General features: G+C 39.3%; 4 protein-coding genes across 5 annotated transcripts in view; all 4 read left to right on the top strand.

Moving 5' to 3' along the window:
- Positions 1-1,466: 1,466 nt before the first annotated feature.
- Positions 1,467-3,997, top strand: LOC106938981 (growth/differentiation factor 10; the record flags this gene model as incomplete). Its single annotated transcript, XM_015021198.1, has 2 exons — positions 1,467-2,357; positions 2,648-3,997. Coding segments are annotated over 2 exons (1,083 nt in total), but the record flags the coding sequence as incomplete, so codon positions are not given.
- A 640-nt stretch (positions 3,998-4,637) lies between these two features.
- Positions 4,638-10,167, top strand: LOC106938982 (growth/differentiation factor 2). The gene is made up of 2 exons (XM_015021199.1): positions 4,638-7,018; positions 8,068-10,167. The coding sequence occupies exons 1-2, from the start codon at positions 6,670-6,672 to the stop codon at positions 8,967-8,969; spliced, it is 1,251 nt and encodes a 416-aa protein (XP_014876685.1). The 5' UTR covers positions 4,638-6,669; the 3' UTR covers positions 8,970-10,167.
- Positions 10,168-12,477: 2,310 nt separating this feature from the next.
- On the top strand, positions 12,478-19,903 carry rbp3 (retinol binding protein 3). Of its 2 annotated transcripts, XM_015021202.1 has the most exons (5): positions 12,478-15,230; positions 17,976-18,228; positions 18,478-18,668; positions 18,870-19,012; positions 19,115-19,903. In XM_015021202.1, the coding sequence occupies exons 1-5, from the start codon at positions 12,505-12,507 to the stop codon at positions 19,438-19,440; spliced, it is 3,639 nt and encodes a 1,212-aa protein (XP_014876688.1). In that variant the 5' UTR covers positions 12,478-12,504; the 3' UTR covers positions 19,441-19,903. The 2 variants fall into 2 exon arrangements, with proteins under 2 accessions (XP_014876688.1, XP_014876687.1); XM_015021201.1 differs by lacking the exon at positions 12,478-15,230 and having other exon boundaries at positions 16,929-18,228.
- A 3,055-nt stretch (positions 19,904-22,958) lies between these two features.
- Positions 22,959-25,846, top strand: part of LOC106938983 (anthrax toxin receptor 1-like) — a 42,808-nt gene continuing 39,920 nt past the window's right edge. The window contains exon 1 of the mRNA XM_015021200.1: positions 22,959-23,863. Coding sequence (XP_014876686.1) covers positions 23,718-23,863 — 146 coding nt within the window. The 5' untranslated portion in view covers positions 22,959-23,717. The remainder of the gene's footprint in view (positions 23,864-25,846) is intronic.

Raw genomic sequence — 25,846 nt, 5'->3', positions numbered from 1 at the left:
CCATCTCACAGCAGTAACCAGCCTCCCTTCGGGCTACATGTCTTCACCTCAGTGCTCCAACTGCGTTATGATTTACTGAACAGAGCGACTTAAAGAGTCAAATGCTGTTACCTCCTCAGTAGATGTAGCAGCCGAGGTGTTAGACAAGCGCCTATTATCACAGCCAGACACCGGCTGCACACCAAAAAAAAAAAAGTAAAGCCTCAGGAATAACTTTTTCTCCAATAAGCACTTCCATATGCCTGCGAGAGACCTACTGGACTGGTCCAATGTTTGTCTTTCAGACTGTGGTGGAAGTGCGGGAGACGAGGCTGAACTTCAAGAGTATAGCTATCAGGGATGAGGTTTTTGGTCATGCATAAGGCAAGCACTTAACCGTGCAGCACTTAATATTTTCCATGCCGCTCTGCTCAGATGTGTTGAGAAACATGTTGTGGTGAGTGGGGTTTTTCTCTGGTTACTGTTTCTCATTTACCGCAAACCTGTCAGAAGAGATGACAAAGGACGAGATAAAACAGATAACAGGTTCCAGGAAGCGCTCATTTTAGGTTTTGCATCTGATTAAGAGCATATCCGTTTGAGGTGAAAAGAGATTTTTGATTGTGTTTCTTTGTCTCAAATGAAAAAAGCAGCTAAGAAAGAGCAGCATCAGCTGTCGTGAGCTATGGGTCCGTTAGATTCTCACCTTGTGATAAACTTTAAGTTAAAATACTGCTACTACAATTACAGCAATAATGTAAACCAAAATATATATATCTTTATCAGATTTTTAAACAGTAACAATTATTCCTGCTGCTGCTTAAAAAATAAAATGTAACCTGCATCACTCAATTAAGTTCATTTGTATAGCACATTTCAGCAACAAGGCAGTTCAAAGAGCTTTACATCACAAAAACATAAAAACACAAAATACATTGAACAATTGTGAATACCACTAACAGACATTGAATCTTGTCAAGAGTTAAAATCATCGGCACACAGGAAATATGTTGGTCAATGTATTTATTATGGTTGAAAAGCAGCTCTAAACACATGTGTTCTTAGTCTTGATTTTCAGAGGGGTGGAGGATGCTCCTTTAGTTTATGCACCGTGACTCTCTGTGTGTTTTTTGGGGGGTGGAATTTCTCCAGAGTGCCAAATGTCTCTTTCTGAGGGAAAAGTCGATTAGTCTTTTTAGCTAGCTGGGTGGCGGTGCTAAGTAACAGGTAGGAGAATAGCAGTGCTTTATGAATCGATCCCTTGCTCTTTCTCTAACTCGATACAGCTGTCAGTCTGGGACTTTTTCTGGCAGGTCGTTAAGAAGTATTTAAACCATATGAATGGTGCTATAGAAAAATGTAGTAATTTTGAAAGCATTACCTTTTTATTTCGACACCGGTAATCAATCCAACACTAGCTGTCACATGTGATTTTCAAGTCGATGAGAATTTTCTTGCCATCCTGCTGATTTGCCTTTTCATTTCTTTCAGGAGTTTTGCACGGCAAAGAGTTGTTCCAGTTCAATCTGTCTTCAATTCAAAACTCAGAGATCATCCTTTCTGCCTCTTTCCACTTCCTTAACAAGAGGCCCCGTCACCATCAGAGGCCATGGCATTTGAGAAAGCCTCGTCACCTAACCATCGGAGTCCGGCATTTGCCCTCCTCACAGCTCCTTTTCTATGGATCTTCTTCAAATTTGGGTTTTGCAATACCTCTTGGAAACATTAGTCTTATGTCTCTAAAGAAAGGCTCTTGGCAAACCAGAGATGTTACCACAGTGGTGAGACAGGCCAAGGATGTCAATGAGCTTGTAATCACTGTGGAGGTTGATGTGGGGATTCAACAGAGAGGTCCGCTCAGCCATGAGCATCTGTCTCCGGCCAACCTGCCATACATTCTGGTATATGCTGACGATCAAGCTATAGACGAGCCAAACAGTGTCGCCTTGTCACTTCAGAGGTACGGGCCTTTTCCTGTCGGGGACGATGCATCAGCCTCCACTTCGGCTTCAAGGATCCGGAGAGAGCTACAGCTCCAGATTGAAACCAATGACATTCCAGAGGTTCATTTCAGCACCTTGAAAAACCATGAACTCTGGCAAAACACGTACTTCCCAGCTAAAGCAAAAGCTGAAGTCAAAAATGGGAGAAAGCATGGTCAGGTGGGCAGTGAGGCCATGAACAAGCCCCAGGTTTTAAATTTTGATGAACGGACAATGAAAAAGGCGAGAAGGAGACAGTGGAGCGAGCCCAGGGTTTGCTCCAGACGCTACCTCAGAGTGGACTTCACTGATATTGGCTGGAGTGAGTGGGTGTTGGCACCAAAGTCTTTTGATGCCTACTACTGTGCCGGGACATGTGGATTCCCCATACCTAAAGTAAGTCATGGGAACTTTAAGATAAAGTCTCTCTAGAGGTTTATTATTTAAGCAATTATCTGTTGGGTGGTAGGGTGGCGATGATTATATCAACAGGAAGTATTTAAGACTTAAGAACTTCTTGTAATGCCAGTTGAGTCCAAGAGTTGACCTGTTGCTGAACAGAGGAAGAAGACAGATCCTTGATTTGCCCCCAGCTGTGATAGTGTATTTTAGATGCTTATTTTGGGAATTCTGTGCTGTTCAGTTAAGTGCTAATTGCTGCTTTTTTCTACACTTGATTCCTTTAGTTGGCACATCCCTCTAATCATGCCACCATCCAGAGTATCGTCCGAGCTGTAGGAATCGTCCCAGGGATCCCGGAACCATGTTGCGTTCCAGACAAGATGAATTCCCTCAGTGTCCTCTTCCTGGACCCGGATAGAAACATGGTTCTGAAGGTCTACCCTGGAATGTCCGTGGATACGTGCGGCTGTCGATAGGACCACCCAGTCCTCCAAGAAGTGTGATGATTGAAAAACAGAGAGAAAGTCTGTACTGTTGACGCTGAATGTGCAGGAAACCACGTCAGAGGGAAGAACTGAGAAATGGCCTTTCTTTTTTTATCATAATTGTTCTTGTTTGTTTTCTGACCTGACTGAACGTTGCCTTAAAGCATGCTGCTCTATTAACAGTTTTTAAAGCTAATGTTTATCACTTATTCTGATTTCATTTATATCTATACATTCCTTAAAGAAAGGCTGAGGCGGTTCCCTTCAAAAACATGTTCAAATCTTTTTTGTTGGCTTCCTGGATGTTGATGAGGGTTCTTTTTTTGGCCAAAATATCCAAAGTGATTTTGTCTTAGCTCAAACTTTAGGCCTTAACTCAAGTGGACCGGGTTTTTGAAGGGTCACTTAAGACCCTGTGCAGGAAACTCCACTGTTACCCATTTGTGTGTGGTTGAAGACGAGCTGGATTTCAGCAGCTTTCCTCTCTTGGCTTTCATCTTTCATTTTAAGAACTCAACCTTTAGTCAAGCTGACAAGCTGCAACCTTATGGAGAGTATCAGAAACTGAAGCTGCAGAATGCTCAACTTGTGTCAAGTTAAGCTGTTGTCATTTCTGTGGCGTGGTGCTGTTTTATCATGAATAATGCATCACAATCTCCTTAAAACCAGCTCCAATAGCATTGTTTCCGTGTTTTTCGTGTAAAGGATGGTCTTCCATTGACTGTTCAAGCATGTTAATGTTTATGTGGTTGCATCGTCTGAGTCCTGGGGTGGAAAACGGTGTGATGCTGCCCTCTGCTGTGCAAGCCGGTGAACTAAGGAATGAAAAACTTGGTGCGCCTGTTCCGGATTTCCTTTCAAATATAGCCCATAAACAAACTTGTACAGGTACTGATGTGTAAAATAATAATGGATTTTAAACAATAACTAAAATGTCCAATGTATGTATTCACAAGTATGTGACTATAAAGTGTAATTAAATTGTATTACAGTAGCGTGTATACTTGAACAGATTATATGGTAAGTTTATGGAAGAAAAGGTTGACTTGTATATACAGTCAATGGTAAATGTTGACGTTACATAAAATTGATGACTGTAAAGCTAATAATTCTAATATCTTTTTTTTTAAATATACTATTATGAATTAAGTGAGGATTGTGATTGTTTTTTTCATTTGAACAAATCAGTTTGGAACTACAGTGTGAATCTGGAAACAAAGCGTATGCAGTTTATTCCTATCTATATTTTTTAGGGATTTTTGAAAATATAAATATTTTTGTGAATTTAGATCTGTTAAAACTATATTTAAAACAAATCATAAACCCAAATTACACAATGTCCCCAGCTTGAAGCCCATTCATTGAAAGAAAGCATGAAGCTCTAGTCACACTATTGTTTTATATAATAGACTAAAAAAAACAGCTTGTGCAATGTGGATCTACATGTGGAAAATTAATTGAGTTTTGTGAAACATCAATTCTTGCAATTTTTTAAATGTGCATATTGCTTTTGATGTGTTTCCACTCTGAATAGTTCATTAGTATTGGAATCAAAGGTGTGATTTGCTGTATCGCTTCTTTTCCCAATACACAACTGTGTTCTTTCAAGATTATTGTCAATATTTAATATATTTAAGGATCTTCTCTAGTATCCCAGAATTAAACTGAATTATTTATGAACACTCCAGTTGGTCAGGTAATTATTAACTAAGTAATCAAAACTAAGTCAAACTCACGTTTAGCTTTAAGCACCCTGCATGCTGAGTTGAGTGAATCTTTATTAGTACAGACAGCACGGCATAGTGTGGGACACTAAATTTAATCTCTTGTGGTTCTTTTGCATTCAAATGCAAAAACAAGAATAATCTAATAAATACAAGATATTTTTAATGAAATGTAGCAGCCTGAATTCTAAATGGAAATAATCTGTAAATCATTTTAGATTAAAAACATAAAACAAGGGTCTGTTTTAAAATAATAAAAAAAATCTGAATATCTGTAGGTTAATTTATTTAAATATATTCACTGCAATAACAATCTCCTTCTAATACATAATTATTGGAGACAATCAAATCTTGTTACAGTGAAACCTCAGTGAAATTGGTCTTTTGACCTTTAAACTTTCATTAATATCTTCAAAGCCAAAGCAGCACAAACAAAAATGCTTGCTGCACAAACGTAGTCGAGTTGACTGACACCAATTTTGTCTAATTTGAAGAAGGGGCCAACTCCACTGAGGTGTTGACATACGACACCACCCGCATTTCTCATGTTGTTGTTTTTTTTTCACTTAAATTTTCCTCCATGCCTGCAGTAATTACTATACTTGTGCCAGTGCATTTTGTTGTCTCCTTTCACGAATGAATAACTCCATAGAGGGGAACTTACAAAAATCTTGAAAAGGCCCCATTGGGAGCATTTTTAAAAAGCTCAGCATGAACCAAGTACTAAGTGACAAGAGTAAGGGGAGAGGCGTCCTTCACAAAAACCTCCATCTACTGATAAATCCATCCGATGTGCTGATAGTGCAACAGTCCATAACTGCTGATAACATTGAGGTTGTTGTTTTCAAAGCGAGGACAGTTAGTTTTGCCTGTCAAACAAATGTAGGCCAAAAAGTTTTGTCATAGTCTCATCTGATCAGAATGAATAAATCATTTAAATAATTCAATCTGAATAGTACCTGTATATTGGGATCAAAGGTGTAGAATCAACAGTGTACTCTTGCGCCATAAAGTTTTGCCCATTTTCTCATGTTTCTGCTCTGATGAATTATAATGAGCCTTTTGGTTTCTTCTCTGAAATGAGTTCTCAGTTGACCTGGGTGGCCATCTTTTATGAGGTTTTTATCTGTAGCATGCATTTCTCCTACTATGAGATGTTAAAACGAATGTGTTCTACAGCAGCGTTTTCATTAGATACGTGTGCAAAAAGCTTTGTCAATATAACGCTAACATTTAAAAAAAAAAAACTATTTTGCAGTTTCTGTGTGTAAATAATAAATGTAATTAAGTTAATTCATGCAATAAGTCATTAAAAAAACTTGATCCTCCAATTACTTCCTGTAATAATGTGTCTCGTGTGATGTAGAAAAAAGTGTTTCCATAGCAGTTTTGCTAAATTAACCAATTACGATTTGGGCCCCCGCACCCCCAGAAAAACACTTCATCGTAGCACCAGCACATTTTATTGAAAAGCAAAATTTGTGCGTTTCCATTAATATATTCACTGTCACCCTGTCAGTCTAGCTGGAAAGCCGTATTGGTTAGTTAGTTTATGCTTCTGTCGTACTCTTTTCATTTTTAGACTTTTTGTCTGTGAGGCTCAAGATACCGTTTATAACCTGAACTGTTTTAATCTTCTCATCATCTTAATCCCTGATCCGTCTGCTGTGTTTCAACACACTTTTCAGAAGAAGAAGTTGGAACTTGTTATGAGGTGCCATGTTCCTCCAGCTATTTCTCTCTGGTTGATGTGAATATGAAGCTGGGAAAAAGGCTCTATGTGGAAATGTCCGCTTGTCAAAAACCTCACATTTTCCAGTGCTTCCCTCATTATCACTGTGGAGTGTTTACAGTGTCTTCATTAGCAGACAGCCTCCAGAAGATAACGGAGCTTTAAAAAGGCATCAATGATGGTGATAAGCAGGCCAAGATACTTTTTTTTTCGGTTGACGCCAGGCCCTCTGTTTACTCTTGGAGCATGGGAGCGGATAACAGGACTGTCATTCTTGTGCCGGGGAACGCTGTTTTCAAACTTTCCAACCGCAAACTCTCACTTCAGAAGCCAAAGTCGTCGCCTGCTAAAACTCTTTTATCAAAATGAAGATATCCGGGACCTTCCTGCTCCAGATGTGCGTGACTCTGGTGGTCTCCATCGCCTCCTGCACCTGCAAGCCTCTCAGTAACAACTCCCAAAGCGAAGATCTGGAGAGGCTCCGCTTGGAGCTGTATGAGGATGTATTGGAGGAAGAAGACAAGGAGTCACAAATGGAGGACTTTTTGGAAAGCATGAAGGAAGGTTTCCTGAGGCAACTCAACCTTTCAGACGTTCCACAGGAGGATCGGAAGATCTCACCTTCTCAGTTCATGGTGGAGCTGTACAACAAGTACTCCTCAAACAGGTCGGCGGTCCCTCAGTTTGATGTCATACGAAGCTTCGCCGTCCAAGGTACCAACAGTGATGACGCGTTCTGCGTCTGTGATGCAAACAAGACCAGAAAAATGGAGATGTAGTGAATTGTCACCATTGTTGTTGGTCTTTTTTTGTTGTTGTTGCTAGACACAGTTAGGAGAATATTATTTGCTCTGAGAAAATACTGGCATGGAAGAAGTTTGTTAAATTAATGAAAGTAAATTGCAAAGTAAGGTCAAAAAAGGATAAGTGGAGGTGAAAGGTGAAGGGGCAACGGAAGCTGCAAACTGAGAAGCTGTTATTCTGGAGTGTGGGATTGAGCTGGGAGTGTTTTTTCGTTGTTTTGTTTATATTTTTCATTTTAAATTTGTTACCAACTTAAAAGTTTAAGAAATGTTTTAGAACCAAATCTCAATTGATATAAACTTTGTTTTAAAAAAGTCAGAAGCCTCACCTAAAACAATTTTAACATGGTAAAAATACAAAGAGTTACAAAGAGTACAAAATAAATATAAATGGAATGAATATTTATTTATTTACTTCTCTATAATACAAATAAATAAGTATTTCTGGGTTTCTGAAATACTTATTGAGAAATGGTTATTTAGAAATGCAAAACATTAAAGAAGTATATGGCTGTCTTTGGAATTCTGTAAACAAGCAAAAAAATATATACTTAAATATTTACTTAAGAGTTTATTTGGTTTCATACTTTGGCACCAATTTCCTTCTTAATTTACTCATTTAGTAATTAAAACAAAATTAAAATTAAAATAAAATAAAAATTCAACATAAAATTATTGAAAAAATCGTTCAACATAAAAATTGAAATATTTATTGACTTGCTTGTTTATTTTCATGCTTAATCTACAAATTAATAAATATTTTCAGATGGTCTTGCTTATTATTTTTTGTCTATTTAAAAAGAGATTAATTTGTTCATTTTATTGTATATGTTTCTTTATAAAAATCTAAATAAGTAAATAAATGTGTTTGATAAATAAAATAAATGCACAATGTCATTTAGTATTTTTTGTACAGACTAAATAAAAAAATAAATACACTTTTTTTGGTATCTTTAATAGATGTCATGACAATCGGCCCTAAGTCAAGGTTCCGGCTGCAGTTCAACGTCAGCATCCCGAGCCACGAACAGATCATCACCGCTGAGCTGCAGCTCTTCTTCTTCCCAGACACCGGGTCAAATGTAACGTCGCAGAGTTTCAAAGCCGCAGTCAAAGTCTACGAAGCTAACGGCGACAACTCCACCTCGTCTTCACGTCCGCTGGACAGCGAAGACGTGTCGGCCTCGCAGAGCACGTGGGCCACGTTTGATGTGACGGCAGCCATTCGAAGCGGGACTGAGTCGGGCCGTGGCGCGACAGCACTCGACGTAGCGGTGGACAGGGAGGCCTGCGACAGAGCAGAGGAGGGAGCGGGCTGTCTGAACATGAGCGCGTCTGTCGGAGACGATTCCGCAGCTGCTTTAATAATCTTCTCAGATGACTTTAACAGCAGGAGGAGGGAGAGACAGAAAGAGCTCAGAGAGATGGCCCTCCATGAGGAAGATCCTTTCCTTCACACGGGGGCCGACTGGGACAGAGGCCATCGAGCGCCGCGCGAGACCCCCCGCGTTCGGCGCCCGCGGCGAACAAAACGGAAGGCGGACGGGGAGTACTGCCGCAGGACCTCGCTCAGGGTCAGCTTCAAAGACATCGGCTGGAACAGCTGGATCGTGGCGCCCCCGGAGTACGACGCCTTCGAGTGCCGAGGGGTGTGTTCCTACCCGCTGACGGACGAGTCCACCCCGTCGAGGCACGCCATCATCCAGACGCTGCTGAACCTCAGGGACCCCAAGAAGGCCAACATGGCTTGCTGCGTGCCCATAAAACTGGACCCCATAACGGTCATGTACAAAGAGAACGGGCGCATCACTATCAGATACCTTTATGAGGAAATGAAGGTGGCGGAGTGCGGTTGCAGGTAGTGGGAAAAGAGTCGGGATAAAGCAGGTGGAAGAGGTGGATTTTTTTGTGTTTTAAACACAGTTTATGCCAGAAAGATTGAAGGTTAAGCAGCTGTTGACTTGTGCTTACCCTAAGAGGGATGGTAAGGTATTCTCTATCAACACAATAGCGTCTAAAGTAGCATTGAAATAGTCGACATGCAGCTTTATCAGTCTCTCAAGCTACATTTTGTTTTGAATATTTTTTGATTATCTCTACAAAAAAAATCCACAAATACTGAACCTCAAACAGATGGGTTTCCACTGTAATGTCTTCAACACTCCTTTAATTAAGGGATTGCACTTTCAGCATTGGATTTCATTTGCCATTACCTTTTTGTTAAATTCAAATAACAAATCATTATTGGTAAGTAATTATTTTTCTAGCATTTGAAATGACACCAAGTTGCAGGAAACCAAAACACAGACACTTTTTGCATTAAGTATCTCAGACTTGTTAACAATACTATCCTCATCCCTGTTGACTAAAAAGTCTCCCCAGAGGATAATTATGCCATGTTTCACAGTTCAGGACTTTAATCTGGAACTTAACCCTTAAATTTTGAACCTAAGCTTCTTCCCTGTTCTCTAACAAACCACTGAGGCCAGAAGCAGAAATTGATTTACACTGAGATTAGATCTCACACAGGTGGACTCAATTTATTAAATATGTAGTTTATGGTGGTCTATAACATAAAAATCTCAAAATACATTAAAGTTTGTGGCTTTGATGTGTCAAAATGTGAAAAGTTTCCAGAGGTATGAGCATGTTCTCATTTGTAGGGTTTAATCTGAGGTTGTATTTAATATCTGACAAGAATCCTGTTTTTTTTATCAACTTCCAGTAAAAGCTTATAGTAGCAATAATAAAGTGAATAACTGATTTTTAGGCATCATAACAGCTCAATTTGTACATTAACTGGTAAATAGAAATGTGTTTAATAGTAATATGAACTTTATCAGTAGCCTGTAAATAACTGCTTTCATGTATTTGAATAAGTTATGCTATACATGGATGATTGATGCTTGTCTCTAATCGATTTTACCAATAAAATTATACAGTTTTGCTTCAAAATTCCTCTAAATTTGTAATGAGTCTTCAATCTCATTTCCTGCTTCTCATGTCACCACTTTTACAAAAAAAAGGTAATGTAAACAACATTAAAATAAAATTACACCACCCCATGTTTAACTATGATTCGTTTCCTGGAGGTACTTTGGATGTTCTTCTATGACCTCCTGCAGGATTTCCCACTGTTGGAGTCATTTCCAAAGGGTGGCCCTTCACCAATGTTTCTGTTTCAGTTTTTATTGCACATACTGTTAGATTTGTAAACATTTAAAGTCAGTGACACCAGCTTATCAGAAGTGGGAAGGACACATGATTGTGCAAATACTTGGACATCCTGTATTTGGGGCCCATAATTAATCTTGTTTAAGAATAGCATCAGAACCCAGGCCATCACCATTTAAATGTATGCAAAGCACCAAGAGAAAGGACACATTCCATGAAATCAAAATTAAAAATCATGGAGGCCCTCTACACAGGAATTAGATTTTTATACTGTAAGATGCAAACCAAGCCATTTTGCTCATCTAAACAGGCCCATCAGTCTAAGTTCTGAATCAGAAGCTCTGAGGGAAAGAGTCATCGCCAGGTGCAAACTGGCCAATCAGAAGCAGGCTTCACGAAATATGTGGTTTAAGTCACACTCCCCATAAAAGAAGGCATAGAGTCCAGGTAACATTTTATTCCTACCTCATTCTCAGCAGGAGGAAGAGCACCAGAGAGAAAACCCAAAAATGCCAGTAGCTGCATCTCCTTTGTCCATATAATTACCATATAAAAAATAAATTTGCATAATGGAAACAAGGCAATTTAAAAAAAAAAACAGCAACTTCGTTTTTCAATAAAACGTTTTGGTGCTGAGGTGGTTTTTCGAGCCGTATCAAAATTGGTTTATTCTGCAAATTTGCTATAGAAATACTTTTTTTCTGCATCACATACGTCACAAGACCAACAACTGGATGCTGCCACTGGTGCATAGCAAGAAGAAAAAGACACCAGGAAGTAGTTGGAGGATGATGTCGTGACATGTTTTTTAATGACTTAACATGTGAACAAACTTATTCAAGTGTGATTTTATTAGCATTTGTTATCTAATGGAAACACTGCATTTGCAAAATTGTGTTTTTTCGACAGTAGAAGAATATTGACAAAGTCTAGCACACATTGGTAATGGAAACGCCAATGCATAAGCTGTTCTCATACTGAAGGTTTTAAGCATCCTATTGTTATTCTATAAAAATACATGTCCACAGTTATGAGACACTCAGTTGTAAATAAATCTGGTTTTAAAGAAATGAGGAATTATTGATTAAACATGGATCATTTCAAATTTGTTTGAATATCATTATTTGCAAAAATAGTTATGTATAATTGAAGAATATTGACAAGAAATTCAGATCAGACTCTTAACATCTCAAGATCAATGTAAAAAAAAAAAACCCTCACACATACGGTTCCAAGAAAGCTCATGAATGAGTAAGGAGGTCATTTTGGCTAGATTTAAATGTCCTTGAAGGATATTATGAAGTGACCAGAGCAGTGAAATATGTTTTTGGGTTCACCACTGAGCTAATTTTCTAGTCTCTTTTATGAAAATAAAGAGGCAGACAACTGTTTTAGTTCATGCAAGTCTACTTAAATAATTCTAATCTCAGACAACCAATTCAACACATGAGAGTCAAAAAAATAACAAAAAATATCTCTGAGCTGTAGTGACCTCTTTAGATAATCCATGCATAGATTAAAACTGCTTTAAAGGCAAAAAATAAATGTGGCGTCCAGATTGGAACATCCCTTTTTTGTTTTTATTCTTGAACACTTATTTCTTGATGTAGGACGTCTTGCTTTATCTCTTTTGTTAAGCACCTTGAGTCTGATAACGTATATGTCCTCTTACCTGTTCAGATGACGAGCCCAACTCAAAGTCCACACAAAAGAATATTTGACAGAATTTTGTGTCATGATTAGCATCCAAGGTGTTGGCACAGACAGGCTTGTATTATGTAAGGCGTGAAAGGGCATTAAAAGTTAAGGGGTTTAAAATAACTGAACACCATGTGGTGTTGGAAAACAAGGTCCACATAGATGCATTTCGTCTGAGCTGAAAATGTTCCTGGATCAAGGTCTTGTACTAATATCAGCTGCCATGCCAGGATGGCTGGTATTTTTCCCCCCATCCAAATCAAATTTTGTGGCATTTTTTAGAGATCATGTAATTATGTCAGCCATAGAATGACCCAGACAAAATTTCCATTCTGTCATCTCTTGCGTGCTGACTGAACCACAAAAGATAATGAGATCAAGGGTTTATTTGAGACTAAAGCCTCTTATGCTGTATGTCTTTGTGGAAAAAAAAAACATTAAAAAAATACTTTATCTCTGGACACAGACTAACAGAGCTCACTTGACAGGACGCTTGAGATCTTTTATCCTCGTGAGACTTCAGTCATGACAAACCAACGGACATCACCCCTGTTGTGGATACTACTTCTATCAGCTCTACCTGTTACCTCATCCTTCCAGCCAGCTCTCATATTAGAAATTGCAAAGATTCTTATGCAGAACTACTGTCTTCCAGAGAAGCTTTTTGGGATGCAGGAAGCCATCCAACAAGTTATCACCAGTGGAGAAATCCTGCAGATTTCAGACAAGAAGACCCTCGCAAGTTTGCTCACAGCTGGAGTTCAAGGAGCCCTGAGGGATCCACGACTGACGGTGTCATATGAGGCTAATCCTGTTCCTGTTGTGCCGCCAGTACTGCAGACGCTCTCAAAAGATCAACTGAGGCGGCTGGTGAGAAACTCTTTAAAGTTGGATATTTTGGAAAACAACACTGGCTATTTACGCATAGATCAGATTATTGATCAAGAGACGGTAGCAAAGGCTGGCTCTCAACTGTGGGACAACGTCTGGAACAAGGTGGCTCAGACATCCTCGCTAATCTTCGATCTGAGGTACAACACAGGTGGAGAACTTTCTGGGGTTCCAGTGATAATCTCATATTTTTCAGATCCAGAGCCCCCCATTCATATTGACACAATATATGACAGGTCCTCAAATACAACCAAGGAGTTGTGGACCATGTCATCAATACCAGGGAAACGATACGGTAAGAAGAAGGATGTAATTATTTTGACAAGCAGGCGCACAATGGGGGCTGCTGAGGCTGTGGCATACACGCTAAAGAAACTTAAGCGAGCCATTATAGTGGGAGAACGATCAGCGGGTGGGTCAGTAAAAGTCCAAAAGATCAGAATTGCTCAGTCAGACTTCTACATAACAGTTCCCGTGGCAAGATCCATTAATCCAATCACAGGCCATAGCTGGGAAGTAAGTGGTGTTTCGCCAACAATCAATGTAATGGCAAAGAAAGCTGTCTCAAAGGCCAAATCCCTTTTGGCTCTGAGGTATGCCATCCCAAAGATTATGCAAATCATCTCGGACATAATGAGAGATACATATGCTTTCAGTGACAGAGTTTCAACACTTCTGCAACATTTGCAGTCAACAGACTTATTATCTGTAGGATCAGAGAAGGACTTAGCTGTTAGACTCAACCAGAACCTCCAGACTGCATCTGAAGATCCTCGATTAATTATCAGATACATGCAAGATGATGATGCTGGTATAGAACAGGACCATGAGCTTTATACAATACCAGATAATACGGAATTATTAAAGGCATACGTTAACAGAGTGTTCAAAGTGGAAGTTCTTCCAGGTAATACTGGGTATCTTCGTTTTGATGAGTTAGCAGAGACTTCTGCTGTACCTGAACTGGAAAAGCTCATGGCTCAAAAGATTTGGGAACCCCTCAAGGACACTGATAACTTGATCATTGATCTACGATACAACACACGTGGATCCTCTAATTCTTTGACACTTATGCTGTCTTACCTGTGTGACTGCTCCCAGAAACCGAACTTCTTCACAATAAATGACCGAATTAAGAACACAACAACAGAACACAAATCTCTTTCGAAGACTACAGGGCCAGTTTACAACTCCAGACATGGAGTTTATGTGCTAGCAAGTTACCACACTGCAAGCACTGGAGAAGAGCTTGCTTACCTGATACAGTCCTTAAGCTGTGGCACAGTTGTTGGAGAAATTACATCTGGCAACCTCATGCACTCAAAGACATTTGAGATAGAAGGGACAGACATTGCCATAACCGTCCCTTTTATAAACTTTATAGACAACAATGGGGAATACTGGCTGGGAGGTGGTGTTGTCCCTGATGCCATTGTACTGGCAGAGGAAGCTTTGGACCGTGTTTATGAAGTTATGGAGTTTCACAAGGGACTCAGGACCCTTATTGCAGGAGTTGGGGAACTGCTGGAGCAACACTATGCAATTGAAGAAGTAGCAATAAATGTAAGCCAGGTGCTGTTAACTAAATGGAGGGAGGGGCTGTATCGATCAGTGGTCGACTTTGAATCTTTGGCATCTCAAATGACAATTGATCTCCAGGAGAGCTCAGGTGATCACCGCATTCACGTCTTCCACTGCGATGTTGAACCTGAGTCACCTCATGACATCCCGAAGATGCCCTCACCAGAAGAGTTTGGATACATAGCTGAATCTTTGTTTAAAACTGAGGTTTTGCCAGGTAACATTGGTTATCTGCGCTTTGACATGATGCTGGACATAGAAGTGGTAAAAGGAGTTGGACCACAGCTCCTAAATTCAGTGTGGAAGAAGATGGTGAACACCGAAGCCCTCATAATTGATATGAGGTACAACACTGGTGGGTACTCCACAGCGGTTCCCCTCTTCTGTACGTATTTCTTTGATGCTGAACCACCACAGCATCTCTACACCATTTATGCCCGTGCAACCAACACCTTGACTAAAGTCATGACATTTTCTCACATTAGGGGTCAAAGATATGGATCCTCAAAGGACCTTTTCATCCTGACAAGTCATATGACGGGCTCACCAGCTGAATTATTTGCTCGCGCCATGAGTGACCTTAATCGAGCTACTGTTATTGGAGAGCCAACAATCGGAGGGTCTTTGTCCAGTGGGACCTATCAGATTAGGGACAGTGTACTGTACGCCTCCATTCCCAACCAGATTATTTTAAGTCCCACAACTGGGAAAGTGTGGAGCTTTTTGGGAGTGGAGCCACATGTTTCCACCCAGGTTACTGAAGCTCTTTCAGTAGCACAGACAATTATAGCAGCAAGGCTCAAGAAGAAAGAACAAGAACAATGAAAAAGGTATCCACTTTTAGAAGACGTTTATTACACATAGACAGAAGTTTTAATTTTGAAAGCATTTCCCGTAGATTATTGCTAAACTAATTGACAAAGGATGATGCTTAACAATACTACTATATTGCTATGTCCTCATATCAAGAATTAATGTGAATCATCAGATAATGTTTTCAAGGCATTTGTTTATGGCAGCATCATAAATGTCAAATTTATGCTTGTTCTTTGATCTGATCTTGTCATGTTGGACCCTTTGTAAGTCTACTGTTTATATAACTTTATTGTAATATTCAGTTATGAAGCATAAGTAACACAGGCCAACAGCACTGTAAATTGACAATTATGTCCTATCATATGAGATTACATACTTGAAGACGTGTATGTAAAATAAAAACACAAAAAGGAAAGAAGAGCATAAATTCCAGCAATATAAAGCGCATAAGAAGAGGTAGTTGGCTTAAAACCATAGGAAAATAATAATTTTGGTACTTATTGTGAGGTTTATGGCATCTGTGTTTTGAGTCCTCCTGAAAAGATTTTTTATGATTGAGATTGTGGTTAAATTAGAAGGATTTTCATCTTTGTATGTGAAATTTGCCCATCCACTTTAAGAATCTGGTTATGTGAGTTATTGGTTTGTTTTTCAGTTTATATATGCTTATTACATTTTCAGTGGCAATCATCACTTTGTGCCAACTTTTTGTCAATCTGAAATGTTCCACATTATTCCAAAGTAAATGAATAAAATAAATGTGGTGTCATCATCAGTTACGAAAAAAGCATGTAATATATATGTACATATAAATGAATTAGTTTGATTTGATTTGACATGTAGAACTGCTAATGATTTATCCAGACTTTTCACTAATTAATATTAGTGATAATTGAGTTAGAGTGACATGTTCCTCTGGTTTTTGGGAGGCTTTCCCTTTTACTTTTGCTCATGTATTTACTTTTTGTTATGTGAATTCCTCTAGTTATTAGTGCCTGTAGTTGGGCCTCCAGTGTTTGACTGGCTAAATGTAATTTCCTGAGTTAACTTGGTTAAGTTAATGTTTTTACTTTTGTTCAGGGAAAGTTATTTTGTGCTCCAATGTCCAGAAGAGGGCGATCTTACCAAGCAAACCTGTGGTTCCTGTTCACCTCAACTCAACTATGTTACTGCAAATAAATGTGTAAAATGAATCAAACAGTAATGCTTATGTCTCTGAAGTAATTGTTTTAGTTATTTAAAGGTTAGGAACAGATTAGCTGCCTGTTTCTTACAGGTATTGTTCTTGCAGTACTTGAAGTTTAGTTGTTGTTTTTTTTCTTCTTCTGCTTTCATATTAAACATGCAATAAAACTCATTCAACGCATTAAAAGGTTAATATTACAGATGATTTCAAATTGCATTTTGGCAATCAAACGACTTACTAAGGAACAATGAATGTTTGTGGCACTCTTAGAACCCTTCTAGATGTTTCTGTTATAAAACGGTGATTATCTGGCACAGACAGCCTTAAATAACTGTCCAGACTATATTGTGCAAAGACCAAGATCCCTGCCAACACCTTGTTACTACACATACATAGCTTGTTTGTTATTCTCTTCCGCAAACACTCAGGATAATGCGATTAAAAGTTTATAGCGGAGTAAATCCTCTTATAAAGATGTTATCAGAAACCTTACAGCCAAACCGGTGCCACTTGTCAAAGGACCGAACTAGAGACAGCTTCAAATTTTCCTATACGCTTACTTTTTCTCAGACAAAAAAAAAATGGGAAAGACTCTTTTTCTAGTGGCATCTCTGCTGCTTTTGGGGAATGTGTCTTTTCTGCATGCTTCGTTTCCACCTAGCCTTATTGAAGACTTGGCAAAAATCGTCATGAACAACTACTGCTCACCAGAGAAGCTGGTGGGGATGAAGGAGGACATTGCAGCAGCCACAAGCAACACTGAAGTACTCAACATCCCAGATGGTGAATTACTGGCCGACGTCCTAAGCAATGGAGTCCAAACCACCGTGAGTGATCCACGGCTGACGGTCTCCTATGAGCCAAACTATATTCCTGCGGTTCACCCGGAGATGCCTCCGCTGCCCCCTGAGCAGCTTATTACTATTCTCCAGTCAACCATCAAGCTAGACATCCTGGAAGGTAACATTGGCTATCTGAGAATTGATCACATCATTGGGGAGGAGGTTGCTGAGAAGGTTGGTGCTTTGCTTGTAGACCTTGTCTGGAATAAAATCTTGCCCACCTCAGCTCTGATCTTTGACCTACGCTACACCGGTAGTGGGGACATCTCTGGCATCCCTTACATAATCTCTTACTTCACCGAAGTTGAGCCTGTGATTCACATTGACAGCATATATGACCGACCCTCGAACACCACCACTAAGCTGATGTCTATGTCCACACTGTTGGGAGAGAGATACAGTGTGACCAAGCCTCTGATTGTACTCACTAGCAAAAACACAAAGGGCATCTCTGAAGATGTTGCCTATTGCTTCCAGAACCTGAAGAGAGCCACCATTGTTGGTGAGAAGACCGCTGGGGGCTCAGTGAAAGTCGATAAACTGAAAGTGGGCGACACCGACTTCTACGTTACGCTGCCTACTGCAAAGTCCATCAACCCCATTACAGGCTCAACCTGGGAACTGACAGGTGTTACCCCAGATGTGGAAGTGAGTGCAGAAGATGCCCTTGCTACTGCAATCAGGATTATCAACCTCCGAGTTCAAGTTCCAAGCATCATTGAGGAATCAGCCATCTTGATTGCCAACAATTACGCCTTTCAGAGTGTCGGGGCAGATGTTGCAGAAAAGCTGAGAGAGCTTTTGGCAAATGGAGAATTCAGCAGCATTGTTTGTAAAGAAAGTCTGGAGACAAAGCTGTCAGCTGACCTCAAGACCCTTTCCGGTGACAAGAGTCTGCAGACCACCACCAACACCCCAGCCCTACCACCAATGGTAAATTGATTTTTTTCTTTCATTGTTTGATTGGTATGTTGTCAAAGGTTCTTTTAAGGTAGACAGCAAACTTTGGGTAATCTCCAACTGAAGATGGCTTAAAGAGAACTTTCTTTAAATATGGAGTACATTAAGTTGTACAAATGCTTTCAGATGCTTCAATCTGGAAGCATCAGAAAGTAAGTTCAAAAATATTTTAATGTGAGATGTCTTTTGTGATGCAAATGTCTGTCTGTGTTCGTTTTGCAGGAATATTCTCCAGAGATGTACATTGAGCTGATCAAAATCTCCTTCCACACTGATGTGTTCGAAAACAACATTGGCTATCTCCGATTTGATATGTTTGGAGACTTTGAAGAAGTCAAGCCGATTGCCCAGATTATTGTGGAGCACATCTGGAACAAAGTTGTGAACACAAATGCTATGATCATCGACCTCAGGTGGGTTTTCTTTTCTGAATTATTTTAGCTCATGTGTAAATTGTACCTATTGATGTATATTGCCATCTCAACAAAGACAACTAAACTTAGCTTATTCTTTGAGTTTCTGTGGGACCCTGCCTTTCTCGAATGCGTAAAAATGTAAAGGTTCGGAAACAAAAATGTTCTTTTTGTTGTTTTGTTTTTTTCGTTGATTTGCAGGAACAATCTTGGTGGACCGACAACAGCCATAGCGGGTTTCTGCTCTTACTTCTTCGATGGGGACAAGGAGATTCTTCTAGATAAACTCTACGACAGATCATCTGGAACCACAACTGAGCTGCGAACTCTGGACGAACTTACTGGTAATAAAAAGACAATTAGCATTATTGTAAAAAAAAATACCTTTGCTACAGTGAAGGAAGTTGACTAAGAGTTATCCAACTTGATTTCAACCATTCTTTCAGGTGCAAGGTATGGCTCCAAGAAAAGCCTCATCATTTTGACCAGCAAGGCTACGGCGAGCGCTGCGGAGGAGTTCGTTTACATCATGAAAAAGCTAGGCCGCGCCATGATTATTGGTGAGACCACTGCCGGGGGTTCCCACCCACCAAAGGTCTTCCCTGTTGGTGAGAGCAACATCTTCCTCAGCATCCCCACAGTCCACTCCGAGACTTCAGCTGGGCCAGCCTGGGAGGGAGTGGGAATCACACCCCACATCCCCGCCGCGGCTGAAGCTGCCCTTGAGGTGGCCAAGGGCATCTTAAACAAGCACCTGGGAGGCCAGCAGTAAACCTCGTGGCGTGGAGATCTCTGTTTCCCCTTGGCAATGAATTCTGGGCTTGTTTGTGAGAACAGTGTAGGTCAGAGTATGCTGTTCCTAGTTCTCAAAATACTTAAACCTTGTTGTTTTTTGCAATGTAGAGGTTCGGTTTTACGTAGGGTAATGACGGCTATTACCGCAAAATGAATGGAAGTGGAAAAACTATTGTAATTCTTGTGTAAATGTGAGTCTTACTGCATGTGTGAGTGAGAAAGTGGATGTAATATGCCTTCGACATTTGCTTTTCCTTTGTTGTGCTGTGGGCTTGATATGCCAGGTTTGAAAAATAATCACTTTAAATATCTAACGTCTCCACATGTAAAGTCGTAACTGTGGATGTAAAATGATGTTTGTCCTAAATTTCACGTCATGTGGACCTACTTGGGTTGTATCAATTCCAAGGGTGAGACCCAATAAAAATGGTTCATAACTGTGTACCTCATTTTAATTTAATGTGAAGAAGAAACAAAAGGTTCCTTTCAAAAAACACGTTCGAAATACAACTTAGAGTTAATTCAGTCCGAAACATTTCCTAGACTCTTGCACCCATTGGCACTAACACAAAGGCAACGCAAGTTTATTTGTACATCACCACTAATGCACAAAAATAATTGGAGGTGCTTTACAGTAAAAATTTTACATTTGTCTTAAAATTAAAGTTATATAGGTTTAAGCAATGTTAAGCTTGGGTTCAAGAGTAAACAATAAATTTGTCAAGTAGGGGACAAAGTGTTGACAACTGTGGTGGTGTTGGGTATGAAGTCGACTTCATGAGATTGTGTGAAGACTTAAACAGGAGCAGATTAAAGCTCCATTACAAGCAAATATTTCTCAGAAGAAAAAGAAAATAAAATTAACTGTGGACAGAAAATAAATCAGGTAATAACAAAATTGAATTTCTCCCAATACACTAGTTCCCAGCTACAGTCCAAAACATGCATGTTAGGTTTATTGGAGATAATAATTAAAAATAATAAACTTTATTTATGCATCACCTTCCAACAATGTCTTGAAGAAAGTGTTTTATAAAATAAATAATTGCAGGGTGCAATAAAACGGAATGAGTGCTAGTTAAAAATAAAACCATGATAAAAGAAGGTAAAAAGAAATTAAAAAGAAAAAAAAAAATATATATATATATATATATATATATATATATATCTCGAAGGGGGGAGATCGAAGTGGGGAACACCCCCAAAGGTGGTGGAGAATGACCGAGCTAAAATCCTGTGGGACTTCCAGATCCAGACAGACAAGATGGTAATGGCAAACCAACCGGACATTGTGGTGGATAAAGAACAGAGGAAAGCCGTTGTTGTGGATGTAGCAATACCAAGTGACCACAACATCAGGAAAAAGGAGAAACTGGAGAAATACCAGGGCCTAAGAGTGGAACTGGAGAAGGCCTGGAAGGTGAAGACCACAGTGGTGCCTGTGGTCATCGGGGCCCTCGGGGCCCTCGGGGCAGTCACCCCCAAACTGGAGCAGTGGCTCAAACAGATCCCAGGAACAACATCAGACATCTCAGTCCAGAAATGTGCAGTTCTAGGCACAGCCAAGATACTGGAGGACCCTCAAGCTCCCAGGCCTCTGGTAGAGGACCCGAGCTCAGAGGATGAAAGAGAGAGACCACCCGCGGAGAGTGAGAAGGGAATTTTTTTTTTATATATATAAAATTACAGACTGATTGATGGCAACTTATAAAACATTACAGTAACCAAGCCAAGAGCTAACCAGGCATGGCAGACCTTCTCCAGATCACAACAAGGAGTGCCTGAACTTTAGAAAGCAGGGAGAGCTGAAAGAAGCTTGTTTTAGCAACACAATCAAACTGTTTATGGAGTTTTAAGCTACAATCAAGGTTGAGTCTTAGATTTTTTCCCACCTTATTGGTGAGCGGGTACAAAAGACCTAATCTGGGAGAAATACTATATGAAATACTGGAAGAGTCAAACAAAATCCATTTGGCCTTGTTCTTATTTAAGTGGAGAAAAGATTTGAGAAAGCCATTAATGTTGCCTTTGGAGTTTAGCCTCTTCCACACATTTGCACAGTATTGAAGAGTCACAAGAAGAAAAGCCATAAGGACACATGCAAAAGGAGCTCTGATCAGATGAAACCAAAGCTCAACATTCTGATCTGATCTACATGCTAAACACAAACTGTGGAAGAAAACTAGTTTTAGATATCAGTGTGAGCACACCGTCCGAGGCATGAAACATGGCAGAGGCAGAATCAGGCTATGGTGATGCTTTTCACAACAGGGTCAAGAAAACTTGAAGATGGTTAGAGTTTAACAGAGGCAATCCTAGAAAAAAACACTATTAGCTGCAGAACAGATTGGGACAGAGCAGTTCTGGGCGCACTTAGGCTAATCTGCTAATAGTTGAACCAATTTTTTATTCAGCATTTCAGCGCTTTGCTAACTGTGAAAATATTTAGTGTACTTAGCATTCTTAGCTTCCTTAGCATTTGCTAACTTTGGAAACGTTTAGCACTCTTGTCTTCCACTGAATTATTTTTTTCCCCATGAATTCTAATTTACTTGGCTGTTTTGAAAACATTCAATAGAATAAAGTTTGACATCTGTGTTGAGGGTTAGGTTATTGACTATTAATAATTCTTCAAGTAGTTAGACATTTATATTCATGCTCTATTCAGGTTTCGTTTCTTCTTCTCATGTTTTCCCTCACTTATTATTATTTTTATTTTTATTTTTTGCAATAACTGAATTTCAAACAAGAAACCTACAGGAACAAAATAAAACATGGACAGTAGATATAAATACAATACCTCAGTGCATTATAGAACATGTCAATTGTAATACCAAAATTACATTGGTGCTTATCGTCTTTCAAGGGAAAAGATCATTTTAATTGAAGTTAGCTCTTTAGCACTTTAACATTAGCTTCCTCTAAATACCGTGTTGTGTAATACAATAGTCTAAGTGCTTTGGGTTTGGGAGAACTAATTTTTCCCACCAATGGGACAAAGCTTCACTTTCTACCAGGACGAAATTAAATATTCATTTATCTGCATGTATTTATTTTCTGATTGCCTTAAAATTCTTTTAGCCAGTAATTGACTCTTTAGCATTAGTTTATATTTTTATGTCACCTTAGCCACGGTCATGAAAATATGTGAGATTATCTATGATGTTTGACTTATCAAACACCGTAAAGGTGAGCTAAACATGTACAGTTCTCCTTATTAGTGTGAGGTTTCTTGATAAAAGTCAAAAATCCTATTGTACGGTAACCTTTCTGCAAAAAGTGCTATTTCAGTTATTTCAGCCTTTTGTTTATTAAGCTATATTTCCAAGAACACGGAAATATAGCTCTACACTGCAAAAACACAAAATCTTAGCAAGTCTTGTTTTTTTGTGTAAATATCTTAGCATACTTGAAATAAGACAAAACAAACTTACAGGTAACTCTACAGGAACAAGAACCTTTTCTTCAGTATTAATGAATCTTTGACTTACAACAAGCTCCTAAATCTTCCTGAAAAGTTACCTTGTTGTCTTATTTCAAGTGTGCTAAGGTATACTATTTGCACCAAAAACTAGTCCAAAAACACTTTCTAGGTTTTTGTGTTTTTGCAGTGTACTAAGAAAATCAAAGGCTATATGAACAGCTAAGCTTAATTTAGTGTAAAGAAAGGTGTTGATGAAGATCCTGTGCTGATAAAGGATTGTAATAATCACTCTGGAGCATTGTTTGGTTCGACACATCCCATTCCCTGGTAAAAGTCTCCTGTCAGCCATGAGGGAGGTGCAAAATCGGATTTTAACCCATTTCCCCCCCGTCTGTCTCTCCTCCTCAGGATGAAACATGAAACCTGGGCCACTTCAGTGGAGTCTGTCCCATGGGCTCCCACTTCTTCCAGCGCCAAACACCACCGCTCTGCAGAGCCCAGATCCCATTCGGCATTTTTCACCTCCAAACTGAGACCTTGGCAGAACACTGCTTTTTAAAAACAAATCATTTCGTCAGCTGACATTAGATGTTTTTCTTGGATGTGCGGGAAGGGGGTGAAAAAAATGCAATTCTTCTGCATCTGAGAAAAAGCATCTCTCCATCTGAGACTGTCACTGGACTGGTCGTGGTTATGCACTGAGCTTTAAGCTGAAAGACTTTTCTTTTCCACTAGCCGAACTTTCCGTAAGAGCGGAGAGGAAAAACCATAACTTTTTTTGTGTTCCTGCAAAAGACTAAGGAGTAAAAGTTTGGAGAACTGTGCTGAACATGCGTCCGGTTCTGGTTCTGGTCGGATTATTTCTGCTCTCTTCTCCATCAGCAAGAGGGGAGCCAGAGCTGCTGGAGGAGGAAGAGGAGGAGGAGGAGGAGAGCTCCTGTCACGGCGCCTTTGACCTGTACTTTGTGCTCGATAAGTAAGTGGAACCGATTCGGCTGGTCATTTGAAAGGCACTAAAAACTAAGAGAAAAGCAGAATGTTGTTGCAAAACTGTCAAATGCTCAGAGACACAGTGAGTTTTTCCCTCTTTGGTTTGGATTTCCATGCCTTCATTCAGGGGAAAATAAAGTGACAAATGCAAGCATGAGGAGAAAACTAGGACAAAATTCTTGAGAAATTCAGCAACAAAGCAGCACAACATTGAAAGCGTTCATCTTACATCCAAACATAAAATAACACTGATAACTGTTAGAAAGTTACGATTTAAACCATGTTTAAAGCTAATCTGCCATTTGTGTTGGTTGGTAAGCATCTGCAGCCTCAAGCAATGACGCTGGTAAACTGAATGGAGTTTTGCTGACGAAGCGAAAAGCAGCAGCGATGACGTGAGAGCCACAAAATCGGTCTGTATGGAGGGCCAAACGTGCTAGAAGGAAAATGCCTAATTCACCAAATATGTTATCAATTACACAATATAAGAAATATATGTTTCATTTACAAAAGGCACTTGCAATTGTTTTTGCCATTTAATTTTTAATTTCACAAAGACGTGCTGCTGTACATGTCATATTTAGTTAATCTGTCAGTCAGTTGGGCTAACACAGCTCTGGTCAACATGATTGGTCGGAGGTTGAGTTGCTAGGCAGGCTAACCAATCACATGTTGAAGACAAATTGATAGGTCACAGTGATCATAATACATTTTAATTTAAGTTCTTGTTCTTGTTTGATTGATTTATTTGATAAGTAGTAATGACACTTAATTAATATCTATTTATTTGAAAAACTATTGTGAGATGTCTAAGTAATTATGCAAACAGAAATATGTCTACTGAATTGTGGCACTTTTGGCCTTCCATAGACCACCTCTTCAACTCCACTGTCATAAACTATCAGGTCACATCATTCCCCCCAAAAAAGCAAACCCTCAAATATGTCGTGGTTTTTTTTCCCTAAAGGTAGCGATTCGTCTTACCTCAGTGACCCCGTCACTGACCACTCTTTTCTTTTCCGTGCTGTACGCCCACATAGGAAAAATGTTGTGGCTAGGTGACAGCACTGGACTTCCGCAGCTGGAGAGAATATAAATACAAGAGACACTTCTGGAGTGCTCGCTGTTTTCCGTGTGTCTGGTTTCCGTCATTTTACACCAACCGTACAACCTCTTTTCCATTCAGATTAGTGACTGAAATAAAGAACAACTGAGATGAACCACATCCACCTAAAATATACTCTAATTAGGCCACACCAAAGGAATAACTTTTGACCCGCATTGTTCAGTGTAATAGTTTACCATGTCTATTACTGACTTGGATTATCAACTATAATGTGACTGGAAGAAATGAAAAGTGAAAAAATAGGGGTGTAATGAGTTCATGCTATGAGATCTTGTGATATTTAGACTCCACAATGTTTCTTAAAGCTAAGACTTGCAGGTTGTTATCTAATTGCTCTTCATAGTACTTTTTCTGAATAATTAAAATACATTTATTGTAATGATCCTCTGATTTGAAGGGGGAAATTTTCCATAAACCTCTCCTAGAGACTTTTCTTTCAATCAGAAGGGAGTTGATATTTAGTTTGATCTAGTTTTTTCTTTTTAGTGTTGTATTTGACAGGTGACTTTAGAGACAGATTGTTGAGTTGACAACACATGGTCACATAAGAAATGAAATGACATTTAAATGGTCTATCTTGCAGTATTTTCTGTACTCGGCCTAAACAAAAAGGCATCATTTTTCAATTAACAATGTTAAATATTGTCATCTGACTTATGGCCTCCTATCACCATTCAAGCAAAGAATATGATTTCAATACACACAATCCAGACTGGAACTGATCATCTATTGTACTTAGACTGATTAAACCTGAATTATTCTGTACCGATTTTTTTTTTTTTTTTTTTTTTTTTAAATTCCCCAAAGGTTTCCAAAATTAAAAAATATTTTTTAAAAAAAATT

The sequence above is a fragment of the Poecilia latipinna genome, unplaced genomic scaffold (assembly GCF_001443285.1).
Source record: "Poecilia latipinna isolate Pla-1442-1.1 unplaced genomic scaffold, P_latipinna-1.0 Scaffold2742, whole genome shotgun sequence".
NCBI lineage: Eukaryota > Metazoa > Chordata > Actinopteri > Cyprinodontiformes > Poeciliidae > Poecilia > Poecilia latipinna.
The sequence above is the reverse complement of the archived record's forward strand: the minus strand, read 5'-3'. Positions and strand labels throughout refer to the sequence as shown.